The sequence below is a fragment of the Numenius arquata genome, chromosome 11 (assembly GCF_964106895.1).
Source record: "Numenius arquata chromosome 11, bNumArq3.hap1.1, whole genome shotgun sequence".
NCBI classification, from domain to species: domain Eukaryota; kingdom Metazoa; phylum Chordata; class Aves; order Charadriiformes; family Scolopacidae; genus Numenius; species Numenius arquata.
Window position 1 is genome coordinate 42240391 of NC_133586.1, and position 27987 is coordinate 42268377.

At 46.0% G+C, this 27987-nt stretch overlaps 1 protein-coding gene across 2 annotated transcripts; it reads right to left on the bottom strand.

The window, feature by feature from the left end:
* Positions 1 to 2698: 2698 nt before the first annotated feature.
* On the bottom strand, positions 2699 to 27932 carry PCBD2 (pterin-4 alpha-carbinolamine dehydratase 2). Of its 2 annotated transcripts, none has more exons than XM_074156007.1 (4): positions 27843 to 27932; positions 25397 to 25531; positions 6327 to 6407; positions 2699 to 4840 (listed from the first exon to the last, which is right to left on the bottom strand). In XM_074156007.1, the coding sequence occupies exons 1-4, from the start codon at positions 27909 to 27911 to the stop codon at positions 4745 to 4747; spliced, it is 381 nt and encodes a 126-aa protein (XP_074012108.1). In that variant the 5' UTR covers positions 27912 to 27932; the 3' UTR covers positions 2699 to 4744. The 2 variants fall into 2 exon arrangements, with proteins under 2 accessions (XP_074012108.1, XP_074012109.1); XM_074156008.1 differs by having other exon boundaries at positions 2732 to 4840; positions 25397 to 25528.
* Between the last annotated feature and the right edge of the window lie 55 nt (positions 27933 to 27987).

The following is a 27987-nucleotide window of genomic DNA, read 5'->3' on the forward strand; positions in this document are numbered from 1 at the left end:
CCTGCCTGTGGAACCCCATCCCCAGAGCCCTGGATGCCGCCGTCGCCCCTTTCAGTATGATTTTTGCAGTTTACTGGACCTGAGCTCCCTTTCTGGGGGAAGGAAAGGATTATTGGCTGGCTGTGTTTCAGAGAGGGCCCTGGGAAGGTGTGATCTCCAGCCTCGCAGGGTCCAAGCAGCGATCCCAACCATGTAGCACGCTGCCAGCATCTTTCCTGCTCCGCTCTCTCTCAGCCTCGAGCTTGCGCTTTTTAATTTCCTGTGGCCACGGAGCGCCATCGGAGGGTCTCCCAGGGATCATAGAATCATAGAATGGTTAGAGTTGGAAGGGACCTTAAAGATCACCTAGTTCGAACCCCCCCTGCCATGGGTAGGGACACCTCTCACTAGAGCAGGTTGCTCAAAGCCCCATCCAGCCTGGCCTTAATGGTGGAAACACCTTAATGGTGGAAACACCTTGGATGGTGTTTCCCACATGCCATGGACTGGTGGGGGGATACGCAGAGTCAAAGCAATCTCAATGCTGGGAAGTTACCTGCAAGGAGAAGGCTGTTCCGTGATGGATTATCCAAATAGTTCAAGCCACAATGAACCTTAAAAAAAAAAAAAAAAAAAAAAGCCCCAAATACTCCAGGGGAACATTTAACCTGGTGGCTGCAGCCATGAGCGGTGACCAGGGAATCGTGGTCAGTTTGCCGGAGTGGCACCATCCCACGTTGGGATGAGACCCTGCACATGGAGAGCAGGCACCAAGCTGACCCCGAGGAGACGCCGGCACAAGGGATGAAGCCATATTTTGGGCAGCTGCTGGATCCATAACGTCAAGGAGCAGCACAGCTCCAGCGATGCCATCACCTGGAAACCACCCAAACCCTGCGCTCTGGTGACTTTTCTTCAGAGCGGAGCCAACGACGATGCTCTTCACAGGAGAAGGCGCCTTAGGCTGAATTTCCTGGCCCCGGTCCAGCCCCTGACATTAAATCCTTGCTGTTTAAATTTCCTGTGAAGTTCCAGCTCGGTCAGGGAGACGGTGCATCCCCTCCCCGTGCCCCTCAGCATCCCAAACTCGCCGCACGTGTGGAGAAGAGCTGGGGAGATGCAGGAGGACGGAGCGGGGCAGGGTGGCTGAGGGCTGGCTGGGGGGATTTAGGGAGCTACGGGAAGTGGGGGGTGTCAGGGCTGCTCAGCATCACGGGGCTCCCCTGCCCAGCTCTATGGAGAGCAGCGAGTTGGGGATGCTGCTGAGATGGGGCGGGAGGTGGAGTTCAATGGTTCACTGCAGATTGGGGATACAGTTTGGGAATCCTGTCCAAAAAAACCCAAACCAACCACTTAAAATAAAAGGTGCTTTTGTAATGAGTGGAGACCAGTGATGAGGGGTGTTCCTCAGGGGTCGGTGCTGGGACCAGTGCTGTTTAACGTCTTTGTTGGTGACAGGGACAGTGGGATCGAGTGCACCCTCAGCAAGTTTGCTGATGACTCCAAGCTTTGTGAAGCGTTTGACGTGCAGGAGGGAAGGGATGCCGGAGGGATTCTGCCCCTCTGCTCCACTCTGGGGAGATCCCCCTGCAGTGCTGCCTCTGGCTCTGGGGCCACCAACATCAGAAGGACATGGACCTGTTGGAGTGGGTTCAGAGGAGGCCACGGAGATGCTGGGAGGGCTGGAGCCCCTCTGCTGTGAGGACAGGCTGAGAGAGTTGGGGGGGTTCAGCCTGGAGAAGAGAAGGCTCCGGGGAGACCTTAGAGCCCCTTCCAGTCCCTAAAGGGGCTCCAGGAAAGCTGGGGAGGGACTCTGGATCAGGGAGGGGAGCCATAGGACGAGGGGGAAGGGTTTGACACTGAAAGAGGGGAGATTTAGATTAGAGATTAGGAAAAATCCTTTCCTGTGAGGGTGGTCCCAGGTTGCCCAGAGAAGCTGTGGCTGCCCCATCCCTGGAGGGGTTCAAGGCCAGGTTGGACGGGGTTTGGAGCAACCTGGTCTGGTGGGAGGTGTCCCTGCCCAGGGCAGGGGGGTGGAATGAGATGATCCTAAAGGTCTCTTCCAACTCTAACCATTCTACAATCCTATGAATGAAAGAAATCCCTGGCTCCCAGGAGAGTGTCACCACTTCCCACCCACGCAGGGCAGCAGCAGCCCAACAAAAACCAAAGCAAAGGCAGCACCTGGGAGCCCCGAGGGAACCCGTAGGGTGAGCAGGGCGGTGTCAGACCTCTTCGTGGCATCAGCGGAGCCAGGATTTCACTTGGGAGACTGTCCCTGAAATCAGCACCCCTGGAAAAGAAAGTAAAAGACGTTTATTCACTATTTTCATTTCATTATTATTAATACTGTTGCACAGCAACCCTCATGAAAGGCACTCACAGGTCTGTGGGATGCCCCAGAATTTAATAAGAATTTAAACAAGCACTAACCTAGAAACCATGAGCGTTTCAAAGCTGTCCTCCTATTTTCTGAGTATTTTTGCCTCTTCGCCGGTCAGGGATCCTCAAAGCACCACATTGCACAGCTCTGTGCCATAGCTGGACCGTGCAGCTCTCCGAGCTACATTAGTTGGTGGGGATTTTTTTCCTCGGAGTATGTAAATAAATATCAATACTCTAAACCAAAGACCTCCCAGTAACTAAATATTATTTATCTTACATCTATCTTAAAACTAAACAGCTTTGTCACATATGTATAATAATAAAGAAACAAATTACAAAGGAGGAATTTGATTTTATTGGTTTTATTCAAAGCGCACGCATTGTATATCAATTTCTAACAACAGAGTTTTCCAGTTCATTGGAGACACTGTCAAAACTTTGGGCGAAGCTCGTTTCATTTCCCCACCAGTAACAGGAGACTTCACAGCCTGGTTGTTTGTTTTAGTTCTATTCATTCCTCACAACAGTGACCGTTTTCAAACCATATCGGGGAAATCCGCCGCTTCGCTGGGGAAGGGCGCTTGTAAGCAAGGAACGTTTTGAGCACGTAGTCTGAATTTGGGGTTTTTTTTTAGATATTAACTCCATATCCCAAGTAGGGCGACTGACAATAAACCCCAACATCTCTCACATCTCGCTTCCTGCGACCAATTAGCACATGACAACGCACTTGCTAAGGATTAGCAAAAAATACCTTTCTTTTTTTATCCCCACGAATCCTCGCGGGGCAGCTCGTGGCATTTTGCATCCCGAATATCTGAGCGACCACACACCTCGCGTGTAGCCCCCGATATAGATTTTTTGGCACTGGTGTAGTCTCACTTCTCGGTAGCCGGTGGCTGTGCCGCCGGTGTCATTCCAGCAATGCGCCCCGGCATTTCGGAGGTGTCAATCTCCCGGGAGCTCGGCAGCGGGAGCCGCTCGCGGGGCATGACGGTGCACGCTGGGGACACTCGGCAGTGGGGACTGAGGAGCCAGAGGCCCTTCTGCGAGCCTTAAGCAGGTTGAAAAAAAAAAAAAAAATCTCCCTGCCGGCGGTGGAAATCTGTCTCGGGGAAGGATCATCGGATAAAAAACCAAAGACTTTTGCAAACGGCAGAAGAAATTATTTTAAACCTCATCAGTGGGATCTGCAGCTCTTGGAACAATGTTCGCAATGAGTAATTGCAGACACAAAAAAAAAAAAAAAAAAAAAAAAGGGTGAGCATAGCTTCGGCGGAGCCCAGCTTAGCAAGAATCCTGCTAATGCCGCTTCCTCCGCCGCTATCAGCTCCTGTTGGGGCTCCGGGCGCCCGGCCAGTCTCCCCCCCTCCAACCCGGCAGGTATGGGAGCGTTAACACATGAGTAATGGCTCCATCCTGCAAGGTGCTCAGCACTGACCTGGCCCCAAGCACACGCTTTGTTTAATGCTGTGAGTGCTGGGAGCTCACTGGGTTTTTGTTGGTTTTTTTTTTTTATTTGCTGGACCAGAGCTAAAGTTTTCAGCAACTGCAGGATCCGGTCCTGCATCTCAGGCGGGGAACGGTTCTCAGGCACACAGAAGACTTTTGGTGGATAGAGGTGCTAAGGTGCGGGTGCCAAAAGGGCAGGTGGGTTCGAAGAACGATCGGAGAAGCACAGATTAAACACCAAAATGCAGAGCTGTAGCTGCTGGTTGAGCTGCAACTCCAAGGAAACATCAGCAGCAGCTTGGGCTGCTCTCACCAGCATCTCTGGCACTTGCCACCGGTCCCTGGCAGAGACGGTGGTGCCAAGGAGGGGACTGACCTGGCCTGGCTACTATCACGCTGTTTGAAGTGCAGGGATGTACAAATCTATAGCAGGGAAGTGGCCGGGCACGGGGCAGGCTCCCATGGGCTTGGGGAACGCCAACACATGTGGGTGGGCTCCTGCTTCCATGGAATCATAGAATGGTTTGGGTTGAAGGGACCTTTAAGGGCCATCTAGTTCCAACCCTCTGCAATGAGCGGGGACACCTTCAACTAGATCAGGTTGCTCAAAGCCCCGTCCAACCCGACCTTGAATGTTTCCAGGGATGGAGCTTTCATTCCGGCTTGGTTTAGTTCCTAGAAAAGGATTGTTCAAAACTAATTTCTCGCTAGATTATCTGCTACATCCTCACGTGGAGCCAGCAAGGGGGAAGGACGAGCACAGGCACCCAGAGGGGTCTCAGACTAAAAGGCAAAGCAAACTAAGCCAGTCTTTCTACAAAATATCTTCTCTAAGGGGGTTTGTGAACTCAGGGTTACAAGGAATGAAGGATATCACTTAAACCAAAAAATGTTGGTGGGCACTGTATTAAAACGTTTTACATCTTTGTTACACGGAGGCAGCAGCTTTGTCAATAAACTGAGCCAGCTTCACGTCTCTCTCGGTCAGTCCACCGCAGTCGTGGGAAATCAGAGTTATCTGAACCTGTGGAAAAGGAGAAGAAAAGGGTTACGAAGCCATTCTGATCTCTGGCACGTAGGCTGAGCAGCGGTTCACAGGGAACGCTGCCTGTCTCCCTGGTGAACCGGTTTCGCACGAGGCTCCCGGCGAGACGCCCACCGCTCGTGTAAACCAGGAGACGCTGTAGGTGAGGAGGCTTTAACAGAGCCTGAAGTCTCACCACAGCCAGCCCCTCCGCAGAGTAAAACAGGCTTTGCATTCTTGGGTTTCGTCCAAGAAGAGGTGTCCGATTAAATAACTCTTTCTCTACACTTAAATCCCACGGATCGGTTTCATGACGAACCCGGGCCGGTGACCAAGCTGCCAACAGCGGAGGCGGGGGCTCGGGCGTTTTGTTAAAAACCAGCACCCTGAAGGTGAAAAAATTGTTGAGCTTGTTGCAGATTAATTTCAAAAAGAAAAACAAACGGCCTGGTGCATTTTGCTATGACGCAGCTGCCTGCACGGGTTTGTTTAGACTAAGCCAGATGACAAGTCGGGCGTTAACTTTGTCTCGCCTCTGACTGAGATTTTTGGGAAGAGAGAAGTGGGAAAAGGAAAAAAAAAAAAAGGAAAAAAAAAAAAAAAAAGGATAAATTCTAAACGTTCTGGAAAGCCAAGAAAGTCATGAAGTGTAGGTGATCAGGACTTTGTCCGCTGAGCATTTAATGTCCCCTTAAACAGGGAGACCTAAAGGGCTGGTGAGGAGGAACCTGTGCTGGGGGGAGAGGTGGGGATGTCCTGCTCTGGGACACAGGCTGCTTCTCCCCATGTCATTTTAGTATATTTTTAGCAGGATTGGCTTATATTCGTCAAATGCTAAACCAAACAAGTCGATACGATGCAATGAGAAGTATTAGAAAATAAAAACAAAGGCATAGCAATAATTTCCCCCCTCACACAGCACCTTTCATTCGAGGGCTGCAGTGTACCTTGTAACCCTTGTAAATACGAGACCACCGCCAGTTAGGTAATATTATAAACAAATTTTATAAGCTGCTATGTTAAGACACAGAGGCCTACAATTTTTTTACAAAAATCAAACCTAAATTGAGACTGCCAGGCTCCCGTATGGGTACCCACACATCGACGCTCTGCTACCCCGCACCGCTGGGCTCCCGACGTGCTCCACAGAAAGGAATGAGAGTTGGTGAGTGGTTTCGAAACAGTCGTTTATTCAGGTTGGGCAAATAAGAGTTTAAAGGCTTCTATTTCATTTTTAGATCTCAGCCAGAGAGGTGAAGCGACAGGTCCAAACCACGGTAGCAAACAATTGCAAAGAGCCTGATTCTATATCCCCACTACAAATATCTCAATATATCATTAAAAATCTCAAATCTCTTTATAAAGACACAACTTCTTTCCATTCCCCTCCTTGTATATAAGCTACAAAAAAAGGCAGAGAGAATGGGCCAGTGGTTTGGTCTCCTGAACTTGCCATGCCTGCAACCAGGGCTGGAGAACACGTTACCTTGCTGTAGACGTTAAACCATTCTGGGTGGTGGTTCATCTTCTCTGCTTGCAGAGCAACGCGCGTCATAAACCCGAAAGCCTGAGGAGAGAAAGAGCAAAGAGGAAAATACTCTTCCACCTGCCAGGACTGGCAGCCGATCTGCAAGATTCACTCCAAAAACCTCAAAAACTCCTCGAGATGCTCCAGACTCCTCCAGCTTGGGTTTGGGTCTGTTAAAGGAACGTTTTACCTTCTTGTGCCACTGCTGCATAGAATCATAGAATGGTGTGGGTTGGAAGGGACTTTAGAGACCACCCCCTGCCCCGGGCAGGGACACCTCCCACCAGACCAGGTCATCACTCAAAGCCCCGTCCAACCTGGCCTTGAACCCCTCCAGGGATGGGGCAGCCACAGCTTCTCTGGGCAACCTGGGCCAGGCTCTCACCACCCTCACAGCAAACAATTTCATCCTGATCTCTAATCTAAATCTCCCCTCTTTCAGTTTAAAACCGTTCCCTCCTCATCCTATGGCTCCCCTCCCTGATCAAGAGTCACTCTCCATCTCTCCTGGAGCCCCTTTAGGGACTGGAGGGACTCTAAAGTCTCCCCGGAGCCTTCTCTTCTCCAGGCTGAACACCCCCAACTTTCTCAGCAGAGGGGCTCCAGCCCTTGGAGCATCTCCGTGGTCTCCTGAGACTGCTGAAATCATCCCCTTCAGACCCCGCTGCACCGTTCTGCTCAAAGTTACTTACTCCAGGATTCAAAGCCATTGCACGAGAGCAATGATTTTTACCGTTGGCGTCCATCAGCGATTTTAAACATCCATCCCAACACCCCTCACCGCATCTTAGAAACGTGCCATTTCTAATTCAGCATCATGCCACAGCATTCCTGTACTAGACAGATACCAATTCCAGAAACACATCCCTTCACATAACTATTTTGCTATTTGTTTTCCTGGGGGGGGAGAAAGGCAGCAGGTGGGGTTTTCCTCTCTGCTCTATGAGAAAATATTTTCCCTCAAAATGAGTTAAAATAGGTTTCCCAATCCCCTGCCCCTCTGTTCGGCACAGCACGCTCCCCCAGGACGCAGGTTTTATCACAGGCTCAGGAAGAAAATAACAGCAGGCCCTTGCCAAAATACTTCGGAGCAAATCACTACGTTATAAAGAAAATTAGAATGTCCATGTAAATCAAGAACGCAATTACACAGCGGGGCCCAAAGGGCCTCGGTGCGTGAGCAGGACGCCTCTTAAGTCAGTGGGCTTTGTCTGTACCGAGCTCCATCCATCGGGGCTCAGGACCTGAATTAAAATGCAAAGCAAAATTAACATCCACGTTATAGTCTGGTTCGTATTATAATACAACAAGCTCAACAAAACCCTACCTGATTTAGGTAGTTTTTTAGTGCTAATTTATGGAAGAGAATGTACGTAGCCCGCATTCCACCAAGCGATGGCTGTTTCAAACAAACATGTGGTCAATGAATAACATATAATGGTTGATAATAGTTTCAAGTCTTTTTTCCTCTCACAAATTACAAAAACCTTTCAGTAAAAAAACGAATGGGTGCCTGGATGAAGTATGACTTTGTTAGTCGCTTTGCCAGTCAAGTGAATGCAAACGTTATAATCAGAGAAAATCATTCCAATGAGGTTTGTCATTTGGAAATCACCAAACTGTCAGCAATTAAAAAGCTTTTTTCTTTGACCCAAGAGCATTCCAAAATTCAGGAAAGTCTAACTTCCCTTGAAGCTCTCGCTTGGTTTAGTTTTACTTCGAGTGAACAATTACTTTTAAAAATTTGCAAATGTTTCAGCAGCAGGCTTTGAAGCAGAAAGCTGCAAGTTGCACATTAGACGTTAGCAACGATTCGGAAAACTTCTGCATTAATAGTTCTGAAAGATATTTGATTTAAATGCTTCTAGAGTGTCCATGGGCTTAAGAGGAATGGTATTTCCAACACAGCAATCTATATACAGAAATGTCCCAAAAAACTTCCAACAGCAATGCATCTGCAACTAGATTGTACAAACAAACAGCAAGGGAAAAAACACATTAAATTTATGAAAACCCTACCAGGTTCATGTATGCTCTACCGGTGTCTGTCTGTCCATCCCAGAACTCACCCACCTACGTACGGATGCAGGTCACACCACACAAACACACTTAATTGATCGTGTGACAATAATCACCGCTCCAATGAAAGGCAGAGTGAACCACACAAGCAAATGAGTCTACTAAATTAATCTGCTCTGCAGACCTTCCTTCATGCTTTGTGACGACGAATCCTCTCGCTCAGTGGACCACCAAATCCTCCCGGAGATTAATTAATTTTGTCCCTTTCCATGGCAGAGGGTTGGAACTAGGTGATCTTTAAGGTCCCTTCCAACCTAAACCATTCCATGACTCTATAAATCCTCCCGCTCAGTGGACCACTGAATCCACCCCACGCAGTGGACCACCAAATCTTCTCTGCTCGCTGGGCCACCATGCCAACGCACTGCCTCTTCCCACTGAGACAGTAAAAAGCCTCCAGTTGGATAAAATAGTCACTGGTCCTAACGCTGTTCGTCTTGCCAAAGAGCGCTCAACTTGGGGCTGTCCGAGTCATGAAAATGAATTAATTTTGGAGCCGAGGAACCCCCCAGGACAGGTCCTGCCACAGCGAAGGACCCAGCACACATGTCCCGCTCTGCTCAGAGATGTTCTCCCTCATTGCACGTTACCCAGAGCAACTTACTTCTTGTGTTTAAGTTTATTTTAATTATATGCAAAAAGTATCTCCCACTAAGAAAATGTGCTACAGTTCTACCCAGCAATTTTACCAGCGCAATCTCCATTAGGGTCCTAAATACTTCCTTTGCTAATTAAATGAATTGGAACGCTATTGTTTATGAATCACCTTTATATTTGTAGAGCCGTAACCTTTCTTTAGGAAAATACAATTGGCTCTGGAAGGAAAAGATATTTAGGTTTGATTAGATATGAAAACACTATTACATAAAATCAGTTTGGACATTTCTTCACGTCTTGAAACTTGATCGGTAATTTGGTCTAATTGGTGATCAAGGAAACTATCTTGTGATCAATTAAAGTAATTACCACATTCCGGCAACACAACCAACCCTAATTTGAGCGGGAGTCTGCACTTCTTCAACTTTAATTAAAAATAATGAAAATTATTAAGCAGTCTGCAGTGCAAGATCATTGTCAAGACCGCATTGGTGGGCAGAGTTTATCAGACCATCACACATTTCTTGATGAAAGAGGGACAAGGACTTTACTCAAGACAGTAAGACCCAACGCGATCTTGATTTTCGCTATATTAATAACAGAGTTCTGCAGTCCCTCAGACACCAATGAGAACTTGTTCAGATTTTTCCATGGAAAAATAAAAAGAGAGGAGAAAGAAAGGACTTGAGCATTTTGTAGAAGCCATTATGAAGTCTTAAAAGAGACTTTGATGTATTAAATATTATGAAGTAGTTTGATATTTCAGTTACAGATGAACATTTTCAACCTAATCCTTTTAGGACATTTGGCCTAAAACAACATCCAGACATACAGGTTACTCTGAATAAATTCCTCACATCGCCCCAGTGATGGCAGACTCCAAAATCCCTGTAATGATCCACAAACGGCGCTAGAACCAGTAATGAGTGAAGCAATTCTGCGCAGACAAGGAGATGCCCTGGGTGTGCCGGGACGTCTCTTCCCTTTGTGTCTTTTAAGATCATGAAAGAAGGAACCAAAAACTAACGGTGTTTCAGTCATGACACCACTGTGTAAAATGGTTTTTAAACACTACCAGCCACAGCTTGTCTCCATGAGATAAAAATCAGGGCTACTCTTAGAAGAACAAGTTAACGTAATAAAGTAAAACGTAGTGTTTCGGGACCGGCCAAATTGCTTTTGGAAGTGACAAAATACGCTATCACGGAATAAAACTTAATGCGATTTTTGTGGCCTGAGAATGGGAAAACCAGGGCCAGGCGCTTTGCTGTCAGAAGTGGGAGGAAAGATGAAATTCCATCCTCCCCTCTGCACCGCACAACGCCTCCCAGCGCCGGCAGAGCCGCGGCGTCCCGGAGCTCATCGGCTATTATTCTTCCTTTCACACTTCTTAAGCGAGGCATCAATTCATCTTAATACTTTTTAAACACGCTGCCTTCGCACAATGCTTGCCAACATTATCTTGATGAGTTATACATCAAAGGAGCACAGGTCGCCGTGTCGTGCTCATACATCACCCGCCCGCGAGTCCCCGGTGACGGATTACCCCAGAGCATCTCCAGAACAAAGCGGCTGACGGGACTTGACTCAAAAGCAGAGATATTCAAGAAAAACAGCTGAAAGGCTCAACAATACATCCATACGTGCTTTTTATTTATTTGTTTTGAAATGCTTACGCTATGAAGAGCCAACCAAGGCTTCCCAAATCCTTCGGACGCTCAGCCAAGGAAATCATACACTAATCACAAGTACATTAAGGTTTCTGCCTCCCATCTGTCATTACAAGGCTGGAGGTAGCATTAACCTTGACCTTCTGCAGCCTGAGGGCTACCTGTCTTCCCTGCCCCATCCGCCCGGGCCGCATCCGCACCATTTATCAGTGGGAAACAGATAAATAAAACAAGTTACGGTGGCACTGTCGTAGGAGGCAAGAGATTTGCTTTCACGCGTTTGCTTCCCATTCACCCAAGGGAAAAAAAAAATACCCTTGCGCGCAGCAGAGAGCACGTGTTCTCCTTAGCAGTTTTGACACTTAGAACAACAATAAACTCCAATCATTAAGGTTCACTTCCAAACTGCAGCGGCTTTCGCACACCCAGCTGACGTTACTACCTAACAGTGAGCTACGGGCCAGCAGATAAAAGGGAAAAGCTCTTTAATGCCAAGCTATTTTAAGTTATGTTTGGCTAGTCATGAGGGTTTGACTTAATCTCATGACTTTTTCGGCTGTGCTCTCAGGGTTTGTTTTATTTTAATTCTATTTACTCCACAAAGAAGGACTTCTACCTTACAAATATGCAAAAAAAAAAAAAAAAAATCATCTCACAAGACCACACTCCTCATCTGGCAGTGACAATATGGTTAAAACACACAAAAAAGGCGAATCCAGCTAGTATTTGGGAAAGTGACGGCAGCATGGGAGGGCAGGTATTCATTCTCAAAACCACGTGTCCATTTTGGGATTCTTCCCTGTTGGCATCATCATCCTGCTTGAACCATCCCTGGTGCCACCAGATCCATGTGGCATTAGATTTTTTCTTCTTTTCTTCTTTTTTTTTTTTTTTTTTTGGCCCTGTCTGGATTCATCCATGACATAAACCAGGGGAACACCTTCCCATAGCTCTTCCCCTTTTTAAAACCACTCCAAGAACAGTGGGACAGTCCTTACGAACGCAACTAAATCACGTCCCAAGATAGAGCTAAACTCGGGTTATTCCCATCCCCATCTCTCCGGGGAGAGGGCAAGCAACGGAAAAGCCGGTTGCCTCCATCCCACCCCCGTCCAGGCAGCAGGGTCTGAGGTCAACACCACCCAACAAACCACAAGTAGATAGTTTTTATTTTTTTTTTCTCCTCTTTAATAGCTTGAGGAGCAAAATATCGTGAATTCAGCCAACCTTCCCGTTGCCCAAGCATCCTAACTCTGAAAGACACTAATAAAGGGGAAGGGGGGGAGAGGAATTCTACAGACATACTGGCACGTACTGAGGTGCCATTTCATAACAAAACATGAAACTAAAAAAAAAACAGCCCCACAGCTACAATTTCCAACTGAATTGCCTCTGCTTTTCTGCGTTTACAATATCCTTTTAACATCCAGAGCCGACTGCCCGCGTCCCCCATACTTACCCGCACACATCATCTATACAAAAGTGAAACGCTGCTTTGCGCTCTAAAAAAAAGTCACCTATTTATATTCATATTATAGCTGTAAACACTGCTCTCCATGTTAGATCTGCAGCGGCGTGTGTGAAAACCTTTACACCACGTTCCACAAAGAACGCTGTTTCTGTCTCCCAACACTTGTTTACAATTATGTCGGTGAAGAAACTAGCTCGCCAGCTCTATATCAAACATTTTTGACAGCAAAAGCACAAACACTGATCTATTCTAAGTAGTTTGCCACTCTGTGTAATCTTGGAAAAGGCATTCTTGCCTTTGATTCTAAAAATGTTTATACTTCATACATTATGCAAATAGTTTTTATATATTAAGAAATAATGCAAGCAAAGCTCAAGTTAAATTAAATTCTTCAACAATAGCCTTGCCAAAGCACTGATTTTCTCATAAAAAAAATTATTCCAATTTGTTGATCTTACATTGGATGAAACATACTGTAACAATCTTCATAATTTATGTCCTGTTGGGACACTATGATTTAAAGTAACATAATACAGACCAGCATCACTGCTAATCTAAACCACCTGACCAGATAAACAACAGTTTCCCCTTCTCTCTTCATTGAGGGTATTTCTGTTTATTGTCATATGATTTACCAATTTGAAGAACACGGAGAGTAAATGGAGGCAAAGAGAAGCGGAGCTCGGAGGCATGGCCTTTTCTCAGCGGGGACGTTTCTCACACAGGTACCGGGACAATGTCAAGAGCCGCAGGAGATGACAGATGGCAATTCCAGGAATGCCCGTCCCAGGAAAAGCCCAGCCCGCTCGGATGTTTACATCGTTCGGCTCAATCCCGATCGGGTGAAGGCACGAGACGCGACACCGTCCCAATGACGCTCGAGATGCATCTCCAAAGGAGGTCTGAGGCAAAGGCTTCACCTTCCAAGCCCAACAGTGACCCAAGCTACGACATCACTTTGTCATAAAGCAGGTGCAAAGCAGGATTTGCCCCATCTGAGATTCAACCAGTCTGAAAAAATGCAAATTTTCCTCTAAGGCCACGGGATACGGGGATCGGTGCAAGAAAAGGGACTAAGAGGAAGGCAGAGAGCACCGACCTGCTCCTAAAGCCTCCTCCTTGATTTGCTTTCCTCTTCTCCTCGTGTGTGAAATACCCTCCGCACGACAAACCTCAACGTTATCTTTTCTAAGCCTGTTTATACCGAGATTTTCATAACTGCTGAATTTAGACCTATCTTTCGCTTATTGGTGATAATGCAATACCAAATGTTACATCTATTACACCTTCCTCCTCGTCACATCTTGACTTTTCCAGCAGCTTCGGATCATTTTTCCTACCCTCATTTTTATTACTGTAAGTGATCGCACCTGGATTTCATGAACAGAAAGCAGATAATATGCTCGGTGATTCAATGAACAGACTTCACGCCAAAATTAATCACCTATTCCACCAAAAAGATTTATAAACTTGATGGAGTGGAAGCGAGAGAACATCGAGATGCCTTAAAGCAGCATAAAAACCTTCTTTCTGTTAAGTGATAAAAGTTTCAAGCCTGGACTCCATGGGGGAGTACAGCAATTGTAAAGCAATACAACCTTATACAAAACACATTAATTTGCTTATAAGTAGATAAAAATAATTACAGTTGCCCATAAAGACTGGCAAAATAAGCAGACATCCTAAATCCCAAACAAGCCTGGAACAAGGTCCCATGATATTTGTGATATATCTCTTCATATAGAAATATTCAAAAGCAAGGCTTTTCTCCACCCCCCCACCCCCCCCAGTTCCAGTCCCTTAGCACTCTAGCTAAACATAGCCCCATAAATATTATTTTATTTATTCGAAAATGTAGATCTCTATATTAGATATTTAGAGAAAAAGAAGGAAAATAATCCCAGGTTTCAGGACTGAACGAGAACGTGGAAGAAATCCTCCAGCCACGTACTCAGCTAAATGTGACTCTCTGCCTCCCAAGCCATTTTTGTGTGCTTTGTGCTCAAAAAGGGAACATAAAGGTTGCACTTAGGAGGTTTACACCAAATAAAATGGCTATTTCGAGAAACATGACTTTTTAAACTGAACTTCTTGCGCCCTACCTAAAAACATGAAATAATAGAGCGAAGCCCCCATTAACCGAGCACCTGCTAAAGCAATCAGTCACTTACAATAATAAACTCTCTTGGCTGCGCGACTGAAGGAAGGATGATAATTTCACTTGTTAAAGCAAATGTTTGGCCCAGCAAATCAAGCCCCCGGCTGTACTGTAATAACGCCATCGACCCAAACCACTATAAAAATAAACCGGTAACAAGGTGCAGTTGGTCCCCGGTTCCAACCCTCCGAATCCAGGCGCAAGGATGCTGCCGCTCGGGCCATGAACCACCCTCCCCACCCCACCGTACCAGCCCCAGACACGAAACTATTGCAAACCAGACCAAGTCAGAATCAATTTAAGTGAATTCTCCGCTTCAAAAAGGCGCTGGAATCCTCTGGCTTTTCCAGAGCTCGGGCAGGGTGCAGAAGAACAGAGAAGTTTATTATCCCATGGCACCAGGTTTTGGATGGGACAGACCTGGCTCCAGCAGAACAAAATACCACTATTTTCCCCAATGTTTCTTCTTACTCGTACATGCAGGAATGATTTCATCCTGTAGACATGAAAGTGAAGTTCACGTGCCATACATGCTGCTGATAACATAGGGAGCGCTCAGACAAAACCCTCCTTGGTCTTTTGGCCAAGATGACACACACGACCAGTTTCATATCCAAAATCTCCTCTGCTGAGCATCCAAGGGAAATCATACCCTGCCTCTGATAATCCTCAAAACCTCTGCCATTTAGATCCTAAGAAAACATCAAAGAGTGATAAGAAAGGCATTACTTCATGATGGATTAAGAGAAGAAGCAGCTGGTCTCATGACCATTTCATCTTCCACCATCCTCCTACCCACTACACCGTCAGCTTTTTTAGTTTGGCTTTTTTAAGTCAAGGGCAACAATTCAAACAGGAGACAGAGACACCACGATGGAGGTGTGAGGAATTTGAAGAGGCCTTCTGATCACCTTCTTGGCCAAGCCAGAATCTAAAAAGACCTAAAACTGTGAAATAAAGCAAACCGAGGAACATTTTTTGCAGATCCAGTCAGGGAATTGTTTCACTCAACTGAGCTGCTGAAATATTGTCAGAATGGGTCTTCATGTTTGGACACCTTTTGTAGTAGGAGAGAGTAGATGACCATGGGGGCAGTGAATTCAGCAGGAGACTTGCTTGGGCCAGCACTAGCAGGCTTTTAATTTATATTTCACTATAAAATTCAAATCCTATTTTGCAGACAGACATTTCAAGCCTAGAAGTGACAGATCCTTTGAAGAAAGCGTAGGAGAGAGCAAGCATCTTCCCAGATGACACGTTTCCCTTTGGGGCAACCTTCAACCTCAGAGCAGTTGGGTACCTCGCCTGGTTTGCCATGCCCACTGTTCCCTACATCATCTATAGGTCACCTAGACCCGTGCTTCACCTCCTGTCTCTGGAAGGATGGGTAGAGCAGGTCATGGGAAAATGGACAAAGGCAGCTATGTTATGTTATATTATTAAGAACAAGGCTCACTTAACTGCCAACGATTTAGATAGACAACCCACACTTAACATTTTCAACTGTCTTCAGACCCTTCCATGTGCTCCACACACATGCCTGGAAGCGGCAGAGTGCATCCAATGTGCAATATATTGAGAAGTTTCAGAGGTTTTTTATTTTTGGTTGGTTGGTTTTTCACTAAGACACAAGGGTTCCTCTGGGCAGCCCACCCCGTTTGTACATCGGTAGATCTGGAACCGGAGAGACGGGCTCGCAAGGGGAGACAAATATTAATTCTGAGCCTTCCAGCGGATGTCAAATTTCTTTTAGAAATTCATATGAGATCACCACAAAGGGAAACCCTTTGCACACCTCTGGTTTTTTATTAGATTGGGCATTACAAGACGCAGGCATAAGCACAACGTCCTGGGCTTGTACAACTAACGCTGTTTGTGCTACAACACCCACCCACCGTATCACAGAATGTTCTCCCAACCAGGGACACCTCGGTCATACACATATATTTAACTGCCTGCTGTTATTCTCATCACGCCACGAGGAAAATCCCGCTAGATCATGAAATCAGGACTTTCCCCTCTGATCCTAGGAATAAAAAACGTTTTCCTACAAAGCACCCGCAGCAATAAATAAACCCAACGGCGTCGGTGCTGACTCGGCACCGGGCTCCTCACTCATCAGCGCGTTCCCCACCAAACCCCTCCAAGACATCACAGCCAGCTTAAAGCAACTTCTCATCTCAGCCCAATAAAATTTAAGGAAGAAAACGGCAAAGGGAGGAAGAAGACGGGAAGCTCTCCCCACCCCCCCCCCCCCCAAAAAAAAAGCAAACCCTACACGAAGCGGGTTGGCAGCTTTATAAAAGAGGAATGAATAAGGTCGCACCCGCCTCACCCTGATAAACCGCGGGCCAGCCAGTGGCTTCGCAGAGCAGATGTAACGTTTTAGCCCAACGTGATTGTTTGTGAAAGAAATAATTCTGATCAAAAAACCCGAAATTGCAGCCAGCAGAAGCGCTGCACTTCGTCACGTTAATCCGCCCTGACGGGGAGCGGCGAGCGGAGATTCCTACTGCGAGAGGAGCAGATGCGAAAGGTCAGGGCTGGCCCGCGACTTCAAAACCCTTAACGTGTAAAACAGTGTGCATTAAAGCCTGAAACGGCTCACGGCGGGATTAACGGATGTCCGCTAAGTGGGTTTGATGTGCTTTTGGTGAGTAATGGTTAATTTTTTAAATAGGGGCGTCGCAGTTTTATTTCAGTTTATTCTGCCAGCCAGAGTCCATTCTTAATTACAATTGCAGAGGATAATATCCCAAAGCCTGTCTCTGCTTCGGGGGAGTACGAGAAAGTGAGAGCTGCTGGTGTAAAAAGCAATTTCTGGTTTGAAAAACCTTGTCGGGTGTTATTCCAAAATCAAGGGGATGCAAGAGGTTAAACAACCAAGAGAGAGAGATGTGCTGTTTGCATTTAATCAGCACCTTTCCAGCACGCCCGTAAAAATAAATTTTAATGGAGAAAGAGACCAAGTTTCCTTGGTTTTCCAAGGTTTTTGCAAGACACCAGGTCTCCTTCACCGAAAAGGTAAAAAAAATAATAAATCATTCTGAGTGAGCATCTTCCTCAGGAAAGGCAACATCAGTCTCACTTGTATTTTCCCAAATGAGGGCGTCTAACAGAATTCAAACCCATGGAATTCTCCATTCATTTTCCAAAGGTGATTTAACAAGGAAAGAGCCCGAACTGTAGTTAAAATCAAGCTGACCTGCTCCCATTTGCTCTCTTTGGTAGGAATCTACAGCATCCCTGCCCGCATGGCTGATGCTTTCGTTCTCTTTAATTCAAAGGGAGTGAACAATCAATCTGTGCAGCTGAAAAAAAAAAAAAAAAAAAAAAAAAAAGGAGAAACATTTCTTCTACTCCCAATCTACAAACTGGCTTGTGGAACCCAAAAGGCATTTGGACAAATAATTTCTTTCGGGCTTTCAGATCAATGCACGAAACAAGCACAAGGCAAACGCTATAATATTTTTTTACTTGAGTCACAAGAAATCCATCTTTTAAGGAAGGCATCTGTATTTGAGCCAACTGGAGAGCAGCCCAAAGGTCGGCTGGGCAGATTTTAGCAGTGGCCTGGAAAACGGAGATACAACAGGTCTGCTTGGTGGGGCAAACTCAGCAATTAGAAATGCCACCACCCCCAATAATTATAAACCATAAAATAATGGTTTATTCTAAGGAGAAATACGACTTAGCTCATCATGAAAATGAGCATCCCTCATTATGGTTAAATCACAAGGAGAATTAAACCGTTGCAACTTCTACCACACTTGCGATGGGACAACTCGCATGATGGAGGAGACGAAGGACACATCCTCCGTCTGAGCCTTCAACTTAAACACGATTCATTTTATTTAATATGATTAATGGTGTGACATTTTAAATAATCCTGGCAGCCAGATACTGGTGGTACCGCCACGATGATGTTATAGAGGTGACACTACTGTAACTTGCCACGAGCAGACGGGACAGGAGGGCGGTGGGCTCTGGCCAAAGAGGAGTTGAGATACTCTGTGGTACAAAGAGGAGCAATCACTGCTCATCACCCGCCTGACTTTTATCAGTCATGAATTGCTCATTCACATTACAGCCATGAAGTTGTCACAAAGGGACTAAAGGACAAAACGACGGTTCCCACACATGGAAGGAAAAGCTAATTGTGAAGGATTTTAAGAGACGTAAGAGGCTGCAGATGCACAAAGGCAACTCTCTGTGAAACAGAAAAATGTTGCCAAGTGAAAAACATTGGTCTGAAAACATTCTGGAGCGCTGGCTGCATTTACATACGGTTTTGTACCCCACCAGCCGTGCTGCCCACCAGAAGAAAATAAATCCTGGATTTCCCAGCTCCCAGCCCCAAGGATTTAATTTCTGCCGAGACACAACCCAACGGCATATTTCCACCACTATGGAGTTTCTAGCTTCACGGAATTTCCCACTGCTGGCTGCCAGGTGACTGGAAGCATCACTGGACACACCAACCAGGGCACCAGCATCATCTCCTCCTCCTCCTCGGCCAGGGAAGGAGACTCGTAAGCTCTCAAAGGAGCCATCTCCCCAGAACTTCTCCTTTCATTTCCCCCAGACCTGGAGGTCCCTGCCTTCCACATGCAGTGCTGGGCAGTGGTGTGGGCAAGTGGATCATGTCGAGGTCCCACAGCTGCACCTTGACCCTCCGACCCGCCAACTCGGAGGCCAGAGCGTTATTTACTCAGTCAATCACAAGAATAAACTCAAGGAAGGTGTCACCATCCAGGAATCCTATATTTTTACTGTGCTCCGCTGCGAGACACTTGAGCCAGTTCATTCCCCCCGTTTCAGCCTGTGCCAGTGCCCAAAACTCCACTATCAGTTTCCAATAAAGGGAAATGTCAACAGGCAGATACGCCAGAAATTCATTATTTTCAGATACAAAGATTTTCTCAACTCTGTAAACCCACTCGTAAATAATTCTGATTTATTGTAAATGGGTTATTGTATTCATAAACGCGGGGAAGTTAGTGAACAACATAACTACCAGCAGAAATACTTTCATAACTTTGCAGGTGCACAAATCACAGCACATGGGAGAGGACTCAAAGGATAATGGAAAACGAAGCAGTTTAGGAAAGACTATATGAAAACCAGCACCTTCCTAGGCGGATACAAAAATAAAATAAAATAAGAATTTCTTTTCATTCGACAGCCAATCTAACGGGAAACTCTAGCAGAGGGAGCAGGCAGACTGATATCACATTAAAAATAGCGATTCCTCCCCAAACGAATGAAAACAGGTTCGTCTTTTTGATTAGCAGAAGTGACAGTCGGGGCCGGGGCTGCTCAGGCTTTGAGGTTAAACACAACTGACATAAGCTGCACCTGAATCCAATCAGTCCCCGGGCTCTGAGAAGATTCACACGCGAGGACTAAATTTGTCACAAATGGGTTGGTTTCCGATCCTCCTGTAGCCAACTTGCTTTATTCTGACCCCCATTTAACAAATCAACTTAATGGGCACTGGGAGTGCTATAAAACTTAACAATGGAGTGATTTTAACTTTTAAAATATAGTTATGAAGCAAAATGTTGGAGAGCTCCTTCAATACTGGAAATCAAATTAAATCTAGACATTTTTTAACAGTCTTGACAGATATAATCCTAGTTACCATGTAAATTTATGGTAAGCTGCTGTGATATTAGCCACAGGTGCTACTTTTAATATATGGCCCGCATCTGGCTGGGAATAAAATTTCTCAGAGGACTGAAAATGACCTCACTATCAGACAATGGAGAAGAAAAAAAAAAAACCAACCCCACAAGACCGCTGTGGCATATAAAAAGCTGGAGATGTGGTCCACAACGAAATATTTAACATAAAATTCATTTTAACTCTGCAGAGCGTAGGTTAAAGGATATTATGTTTTCAATACGTAAAAGGCGTGGACGTATTTCAGCCAAACAGCCAGAAGATTAAGTACATCAAGCGGCAATGAAATACGCTGCCTACACATATAAAAACAAATTTTCCAATCTATTTTCCAATCTTTGATCAATGCAGAAGACAAAGCAGCGTGCTGGGAGTAGAAAAAGGCAGTATTGACACAGGTCACATTACAGGGACTGGCACCAAGTACCAGCATCAAAACCAATGGAGTACTCACCTCATCCTACCAAATTAACTCGGATGGGTAATTGCGATAATAAAACAGGGATGATGGATTTAAAGGGGCAAATCTGAGCGTGTCTCCCTGCAGCTAAAGGAAAATAACTGGCATTTCAATGAGGGGGAAAAATAGGCATCTACGGTAACGTGCTCTGTCCGACTACTTTTTCCTGGATCTCAAGCAAGAGAGCTACAAAATTTGGAACGGAAATGCAAAGTGAGAATAATAATTTATTGAACCCTTCTAGATTTTCTGCACATCTTTAAAGAAGTTCCCAAAAACCCAGAGTCCACAACTGCAAGGAAACACACGTGCTCCCACTCTCGCAGGACACCGTCCTCCAAAGCCCTTCCTTACTGTCCCCTCTGCCCAGGCTCATCTTTCGCCCGTCTCCCGTAGTTCAGAACACAAAACGTATTTAAAACAGCTTTTCAAACTCTTAGAGCATTTGATTTCCTGCCATTTTATAAAATGACGTTAGAGCTCTTAAGGAGACTTCCTACATGAATTTTTTTTTTTTTTTTAAAAAAAAAAAAAAAACACCAACCTTAATTAAAAACTTACCCTATAAAAGAAAGCAGCTGTAAATGCTGAACCTGACCATCAGCAAACATGCCCACCTTTGTAATTTCCTAACTGCATTTTCTGCCTCGGCGTGATTACCCGAGGAAATGCAATCACACAGGCAGTTGCCCCTTAAACCCTCTGGTCAAATCCAACCAACTTTGACAAGAGACATGGAAGTCTCGGAGTTAAGATGTTCCTGCAGATTTGGTGAAAATGAGCAGCTGGGGAAGGGACCCAAACCGAGCGCTCGGAGCCTCACCCAGCCAGGACCGAGCTCCAGATGAACCTGGGGAAATTCAGATTTTTAAGCCAGGTCTGCCCCCTTCTCAGGATCGCCCCTCCCAAGCTGTGCCGACCTGAAACGCTGAGAAAATCCTGGGAAATTCCTGACATACAGGCCAGGACATCGAGGTCCTCCACAACCCTTCCCTCCCTCGATAACCAACTTTTGACGTTAGTCCCAAAGTTTCTGCAGTTTCTTTCCTGAGTTTGCAGAACGATAATTGGGAGAAGTTACCGGCACGGTCTGAAGGTGTTTAACTTTCTATCCCAATTCTGAATTTTGCTTGGACAGACTGGAAGCAGAGGGCTTGCTCCACAGCCGGAAGAGAAATGTTTTGTTCCAGACAAAAGGACAAGAACGTGCCTTCTTGATGCCACACAGTGGCCCAAAAGCCTCGTTAGCTCTTGTCTCTTCCCTGCAGACAGGAAAAGAGGCTCTGAATAAACTCCCTGACGTGGCTGTGAGGTTTATGGAGGGTCACCAGCACCAAGACACACGGCAGGGCTCAAGACTTGCCATGGAGTGGTCCAACCCTACCTGCTTCCAAGACCTTGGTCATGGCCAGAGGTTTCCACCAAATGCACGCTCCCCAGGGAAAGCGACTGTGAGCGAATGCACCAGAGCAAGGGTCCTGGAGGTAAAAGCCTCTGATTTTAACTCATCACTGCCCACTTGCTGCTCAACAGTGGCAATAACATTGCCAAGCCAAAGGAGGAATGGACGCATTGGTGCGATCAGCACAGCTCTTCCAGACAAGGAGCCCTCCTCTACAGTTGAGTTGCGTTTGGGTTTTTTCCCCCCACCGTTGGTGTATTTTATATTTTATACAAGATTCAGAACACCCACCCTCCAGGAGCCTGTCTCACACTAAAGACAACGAGAACACGGAGCAGCACCCACCACCCAGCCCAGTAGAGCAGGACTGGTGTGTGGTGGGCACCCACAGCAACGTAACAAAGGGCTTTCAGCCGGGACCCCAGGCTGGTTTCCAGCTTGTTTCAGAAAATTGTACCACCAAAGCCCATTTTCATGAAAATGTATCTTCAGCCTAACAAAAGGCACCAGCGCTTTCAAGTTCTGGGTTAGAAACTAATTCCCTAAGCCCGAAGTGTCATTAGCTTGTCAGCCTCTCAAAGGCAGCCCCTTCCTGATCGCTTTTAACCAGGCTAATCTCAGCCTGAAAGCTGCAGGAATCTAAATAACTCTTGTTTCACAGAAGTTTCATTTCATTCTCATGCTGAAAATAATATACATAAACCAAGCTCATGTCTACACATTTGCACGACTTTATAATAAAAGTTGTGTTTATATTCTTAACATCTGTTGACACACACAGACTCTGTAAACCTGGCATAGATTTTAAAGACACAGAATTTTCCATGCATCATGAACATTATCTGCGAGAGGCAATAAAAAAAAGCAATGAATACATTAATCATACCAATATCATCTGCAAAACATAAATCTGAAATACCTTTCATGTCAGCTCAACTACTTTTGGGGTTTTTTCTTGGTTTTCCTTTTTTTTTTTTTTATACACCTGATTATACACCATCTGTAAAAGGGCAGCAGGAAGATCACTGAGGAAATGATATTTCTCAGTCCTTTGGCTTTTACTAAATACTCACAGTTTAAATGAAGTAAACAGAATATTTATTATGTGAAATGAAAGAAGTTGTACCTACAAGTTCAACTTTTTTCATTGCAGGACTAAATTCCCCCAAAGTACAGTGCAGCTATAAGGCTCCGCTTCCGTCATTTGCTCCCTAGGTCGTAATAAACACAGTATTTACTAAGAGTTGTTATAAATATAAGCAGCAATAAGCATACATGCATAATTTTAATTTACTTCCAGCTTCAACTTATTGAAAGGCTCTGTGATACCAGCTCTGAACACCCCCTCGGGAGCTGCACCTTGAGCCCTTTTGACTACGATAAGAGGGACGGATTCTGCCATCCGCAACCGCAAAGGGGGACAAGGGAGCCAGCTCCTCCGAATCAGCAGGTGAAATTCTGCCCTCGGATATTCCCATATAACCCTGATCCAACCAGAGCTGCCCAGAGCATCCCACCCGCCCAGCTCGTTCTCCAGGCTGGGGGCAGAAAGTTCAGTTTTGAAGCCGATTCCCAGCCTCTGCTCTCGTTTCTGCCTTACCCGACACCCGTGAGGGGCAACCAAGAGCGACAGAGACTGTGCCAGCACCTCCCAAGCAATTCAAGCGACATTTATTTTTAAGAGTACCCTTTTTAAGATGACACGTGCTAGAAATATAGATTTATACTTCAAAATTTACTAATAAGACTATTCAAATATACTCAATTTCCTATACTGGTATCAGTCTTTAAATTAGGAAGACATACAAGTATCTACCTATTTTGTAAGATAAATGTACACAGTCAAAAAAAACCCCAACTTTGTAATTTTTTGCCAAAGCAATGGGTTTTCTAGATATCTGCGGTCGGGGCACAGCGATTCATCTCTTGACCTGTCTGTTGGCTGACTGCCTAAGTCCACCTAATCAAGCGGACTTATTTAATTACAGTGTGCAAAACCACTTTTTTATCAACTTTGGGGACAAAAACATCATTTCTAGTTGTGCTGAACCAACAAAAACGTTGACGGTGCCTCGGCAGAGATGCCGTTTCGTAGCATATGAATATGCTGTTCGAATAAGAATATTCGAAGCACAAAGGCTGAAAATCTCAGCTCTTCTATCAAAGGTGCTGTTCTCTCCTGGTTGCTCCAGCCCCGAGCTGCCTGCGCATCTCACCAAGGTTTCATGTGAGCTCCCTCTCATGGGCTTCCCTCCTGCGTTACCCTCTGAATTATCTGGATTGTTCTGTATTAATGTCCAGGTTGGAAGTGAAATCCAGGAGAAAAATGTACTGGAGGCTCCGGATGTGCCACCTGGACCAGCACCGTCCCACTCGGGAGCTGGGTTTTTCTGCAGTTCTTTTCTCTTTTGCTTTCTCCCAGCTCAGAGGGGCTTGGGGGCACCTCACCCACCTTCTCTCCACTGCCTGGGCTTTCCTTACCGTGACTACTACTATCTGAAAAAAAAAAAAAAAAAGAGCAGCTTTACAAATTGTTGTTTATCTAGTTCACTGTGATTTCCTACTAAATAATCATGGTCTGGGTTGAGGCATTGCCATATAAATAAGATCTCGGTCCTTACGTGCACCAACAACGCCTGGAGCTCGCCGTGTCCCTCTCGGAGCAAAGTAAAGAACCGGCTCCGCGAGAGCCATCGCTCCAACAAAACCCAGGGTTTCCTCTCCCACCCGAGAACACGCTCACCTCTCCTGCAGAAATAAACCAGAAGGGAAACGCAGGCTCTCGGAACGTGACTTTTCTCTAAGCAACGTCATGATTCCTCAGAAGGCAATTTTTTTAGGGGAACGGAGCTGACAGCAAGTCTCAAGATCAATTCAGTGTTTCTAAAGGAAGTTTGTAACTCATGTCCGAGACGTGGCTCGGGATCCTGACTCCAAATAAAAACCCAGCGAGGTCTAACCAGCAGCCTGCCCTGCCGAAGGCTCTGCGAGATCAGCCACTATGATTCGTTCAAGAACATACCAGAACCCCGTCTCCCTGCTTAGAAGGTGAAACGTATCATATTTTCCCCACCTTATTTGCCAAAAGTTTCTGTTCTTGCAGTTACCCGTTTTTCTTCAAGATTTTTCCCTGCCAAAAACGAACCCCACTGTCCACACATTTCCAGCATTCATTTACGAGTGCTAGTAATGGGGAAAGAAATAAATCAGGAAGCAATATTATTTGTCTAATCCCATAGTACCGACCCTGACCTTGACCCTAATATTATAATCCAGAAATTGTAATATTAGAACAAATTTACTTAACAACTACAAAACGGAATTAATTTACTCCACCTAACGAGATGAGAATCAGGGAGCAACCCATTGAGGCAAATCCAGCAGGGTTTGGGTCCCACAAGGATACTCCCAAATTTCTGAATATAAATATTTTCCCATCAGGATGGTATGGAAATGAAAGCAATTACGCTTCCTTTATATTAAAAGCGGTACATAACGCTAATTACCTGATTAAAATTTTTGAAATTGAACTCTTTGTAGATGGCATCTCTTTCGCTCAGCTTAGACCAGCCTGAAGCTTTGAGATCAAGCGGGAGTTGGCTCCTCTCCTCCGTCGTCAGCCAGCGAGACTGCGGGGACTGCTGAGGAGAGAAAAAACACACACGGGACAGCAGTGAGGCCGAGGTTCCCCGTCGGGCAACGACAAGAAAACCACACGGTGAAACTGTGGTTATGTATCGTCGGAAGGCGAGGAGGTGGAAAATTCACCGTAGAGGTTCTTTCCTTTTATCATTTCGCAGATCAACTTAAAACAGCCAAGAAACACCATTTCTCTTTGGTCAATTAAATTGGGCTGAATGGTTTTGTACTGAACTAGCAAAGAGCGATCGGCTCCTTCACGGGAACAAACACGGACACCAGGACCCATCCCTCGTTCATCTGAATTATCCAGATGCTGTAAAAACTGAGTTGATTTTCAAATATTCCATTCCGTCATATGAATAAAGGATTATTTACATTAAACGTACAATTACAAGGTTAAAAGTGGTATCTATTTTAAAAGACCCAAGTGAAATAGGCAACTGCGTTCTACACAGCTCGCGTGCTGCTATTCCCGAGGAAACGGGAACGGATTTAAAGATAACACGTGCTGGGGAGTTCTACAAGCAACAAAGAGCTTTTTAACGAGCAATGAAAAGAAAACCAATCGACAATACGGACACAGTTACGAGAAGCTACACGTTACTGGTGCGAGCAACAGGTTCTGCAATGCACCTATGTTTAAATATGTCTTATTTGAAGCAAAAGGAGTCCTGAAGTCACGGTGAGCCCAGACGTTAATGAGTTACACCTTCTACTTAAATATCTGAATCAGCGTCTGAGCCACACGCGAGGCCAGAGATGGAGGAAAGTTCTATGAGGTGTTTGGAAGAGGTTTGCTGTTTTTCCTAAAAGCAGAGAGCAAGGGCACGAGCGATTCTTTAGACGACATATTCTGACAGATTGGTCTCGAACTCATAAACGCAATGCTTTAACGGGAAGAACTTCTCTCCCCAGCAGAGCAAAATTCAGATTTCTTTAGTCTGTGTATCAGCAGGTGGCAGAGCTTGGTGAGAACTTCCAGCAAGGGCTGAGCGGTTTTGCTCCAGAGCTTCACTGACACATCCCAGCCCTGCAAGGACCCACCGCTGGGAGGATTGGTTTTTGCCTTTGCCAGCCATCGCTGGCAGCTCCGCCGCAGGTGCCACCAGATGGGGCTGTGAGCCCGAGCAGAGCAGGAATTAACGCAATTAGCGCGACCTGAGCCAGGCAGGATGGCCCAGGAGCAACATTTTCACCACTAATAAGGGACAAGCCCCAGCCCACCCCCACAAACGTTGTAAATCAACCTCACAGCATCACTGCCACCGCTTGTGTTCAGTAGGATACATCCAGTCCAAAAGATGGGTTTTACAGGTCCCAAAATGAACTAATTTATGCTTCGTACACAGCTTTGGACTGGCAAAAATATAAATATTGGATTTGTTGCTGCTATAACCACAGACGCAGGCATCAATTTCTTACATCCTTCTTTTTCCAAGCACATAAAAAAATGACCAAAGCTAACGGCTGTCTCGAAAATTACTATTTCACCTGGCAAGAGATGAAATTAGTAGGCTAATTGACAAAAAAAAATAAATAATAAAATCACGGGGGTGGTTTTTTTGTGGGATGGCAAAGTCCAGGAGGCAGCACGAAGCTCATTCCTCGGGCTGGCAGCAGAGATGTTCTCCGGTAGTTTTAGGGACACTGCAGTCACCTGGCCTGGGCACAGGGGTGTGGATGAGACCTGAAATTAGATCGTGTGGTTTTTAATAAAAATACGGAGACGGAATATGATGCAGGCCCCGGAAAACACCGATCGCGGCGTTTTGCTCAGAAACAGGTTTCAAAGGTTGTGTCCCGAGTTCACCCCTCCAACACATCACGCCGATATTCGGAAACGTTGCAGAAAGCTGCAGGAAATCGCTTGTAAGAGAGAAAAGGGAAGGTGGGAGATGCCATTTGTGTTTTCAAGACCGCGCCACCCTGCAAATATTGACTTAGTGCACCAGTTCACCCCAGTTTAACCAGGGCAACGGGCAACGTTCCTACGGAGGAAGTTGGGGGGGGGGGGGGGGGCGGGGGGTAAAAAAAAAAAAAAAAAAAAGTCATTAATTACATTAAAAAAAAAAAAAGTATACAATATTTCATGCCTAAGGGTCTAAACGTGCAATTAGTTATTAGCTTTATATATAAAGATATATATAAGTACATAAACAATCGGTCCTAGGGTGGGACGGCGGAAGGAGCAGGAAGGGGGGGCCATGTGTCGGGCCGCTCCGCTCCCCCCGCCCCCTCCCCGCCGCCCCATCCCCCGGTCCCCGCCGCCCCCCGTCCCCTACCGCCCCCGGTTCCCCCGCCGCCCCTCACCGTGGCGGCCCGTCCCCCGCGGAACGCTCCCCACATCGCCAGCCGCAGCCCGGCCCCGTCGCCCGGCATGGCTCGGCTCCGCGCCGCCCCCGCCCCGCCTCTCCCGGGCGGAACCGGAGGGACACGGCGGGAGGAGCTGGGGTGT

Bases quoted from the DNA above. Each gene is read 5' to 3' on its own strand.
- PCBD2 (XM_074156007.1), bottom strand. From the start codon at position 27,911: ATGCCGGGCGACGGGGCCGGGCTGCGGCTGGCGATGTGGGGAGCGTTC. The intron at 6,408-25,396 runs GTAATTAGCGTT...TTCTCTCCTCAG, and splicing joins ATTTCAAAAATTTTAATCAG to GCTTTCGGGTTTATGACGCG. The intron at 4,841-6,326 runs GTAACGTGTTCT...CCTTTTCCACAG, and splicing joins GGTTTAACGTCTACAGCAAG to GTTCAGATAACTCTGATTTC.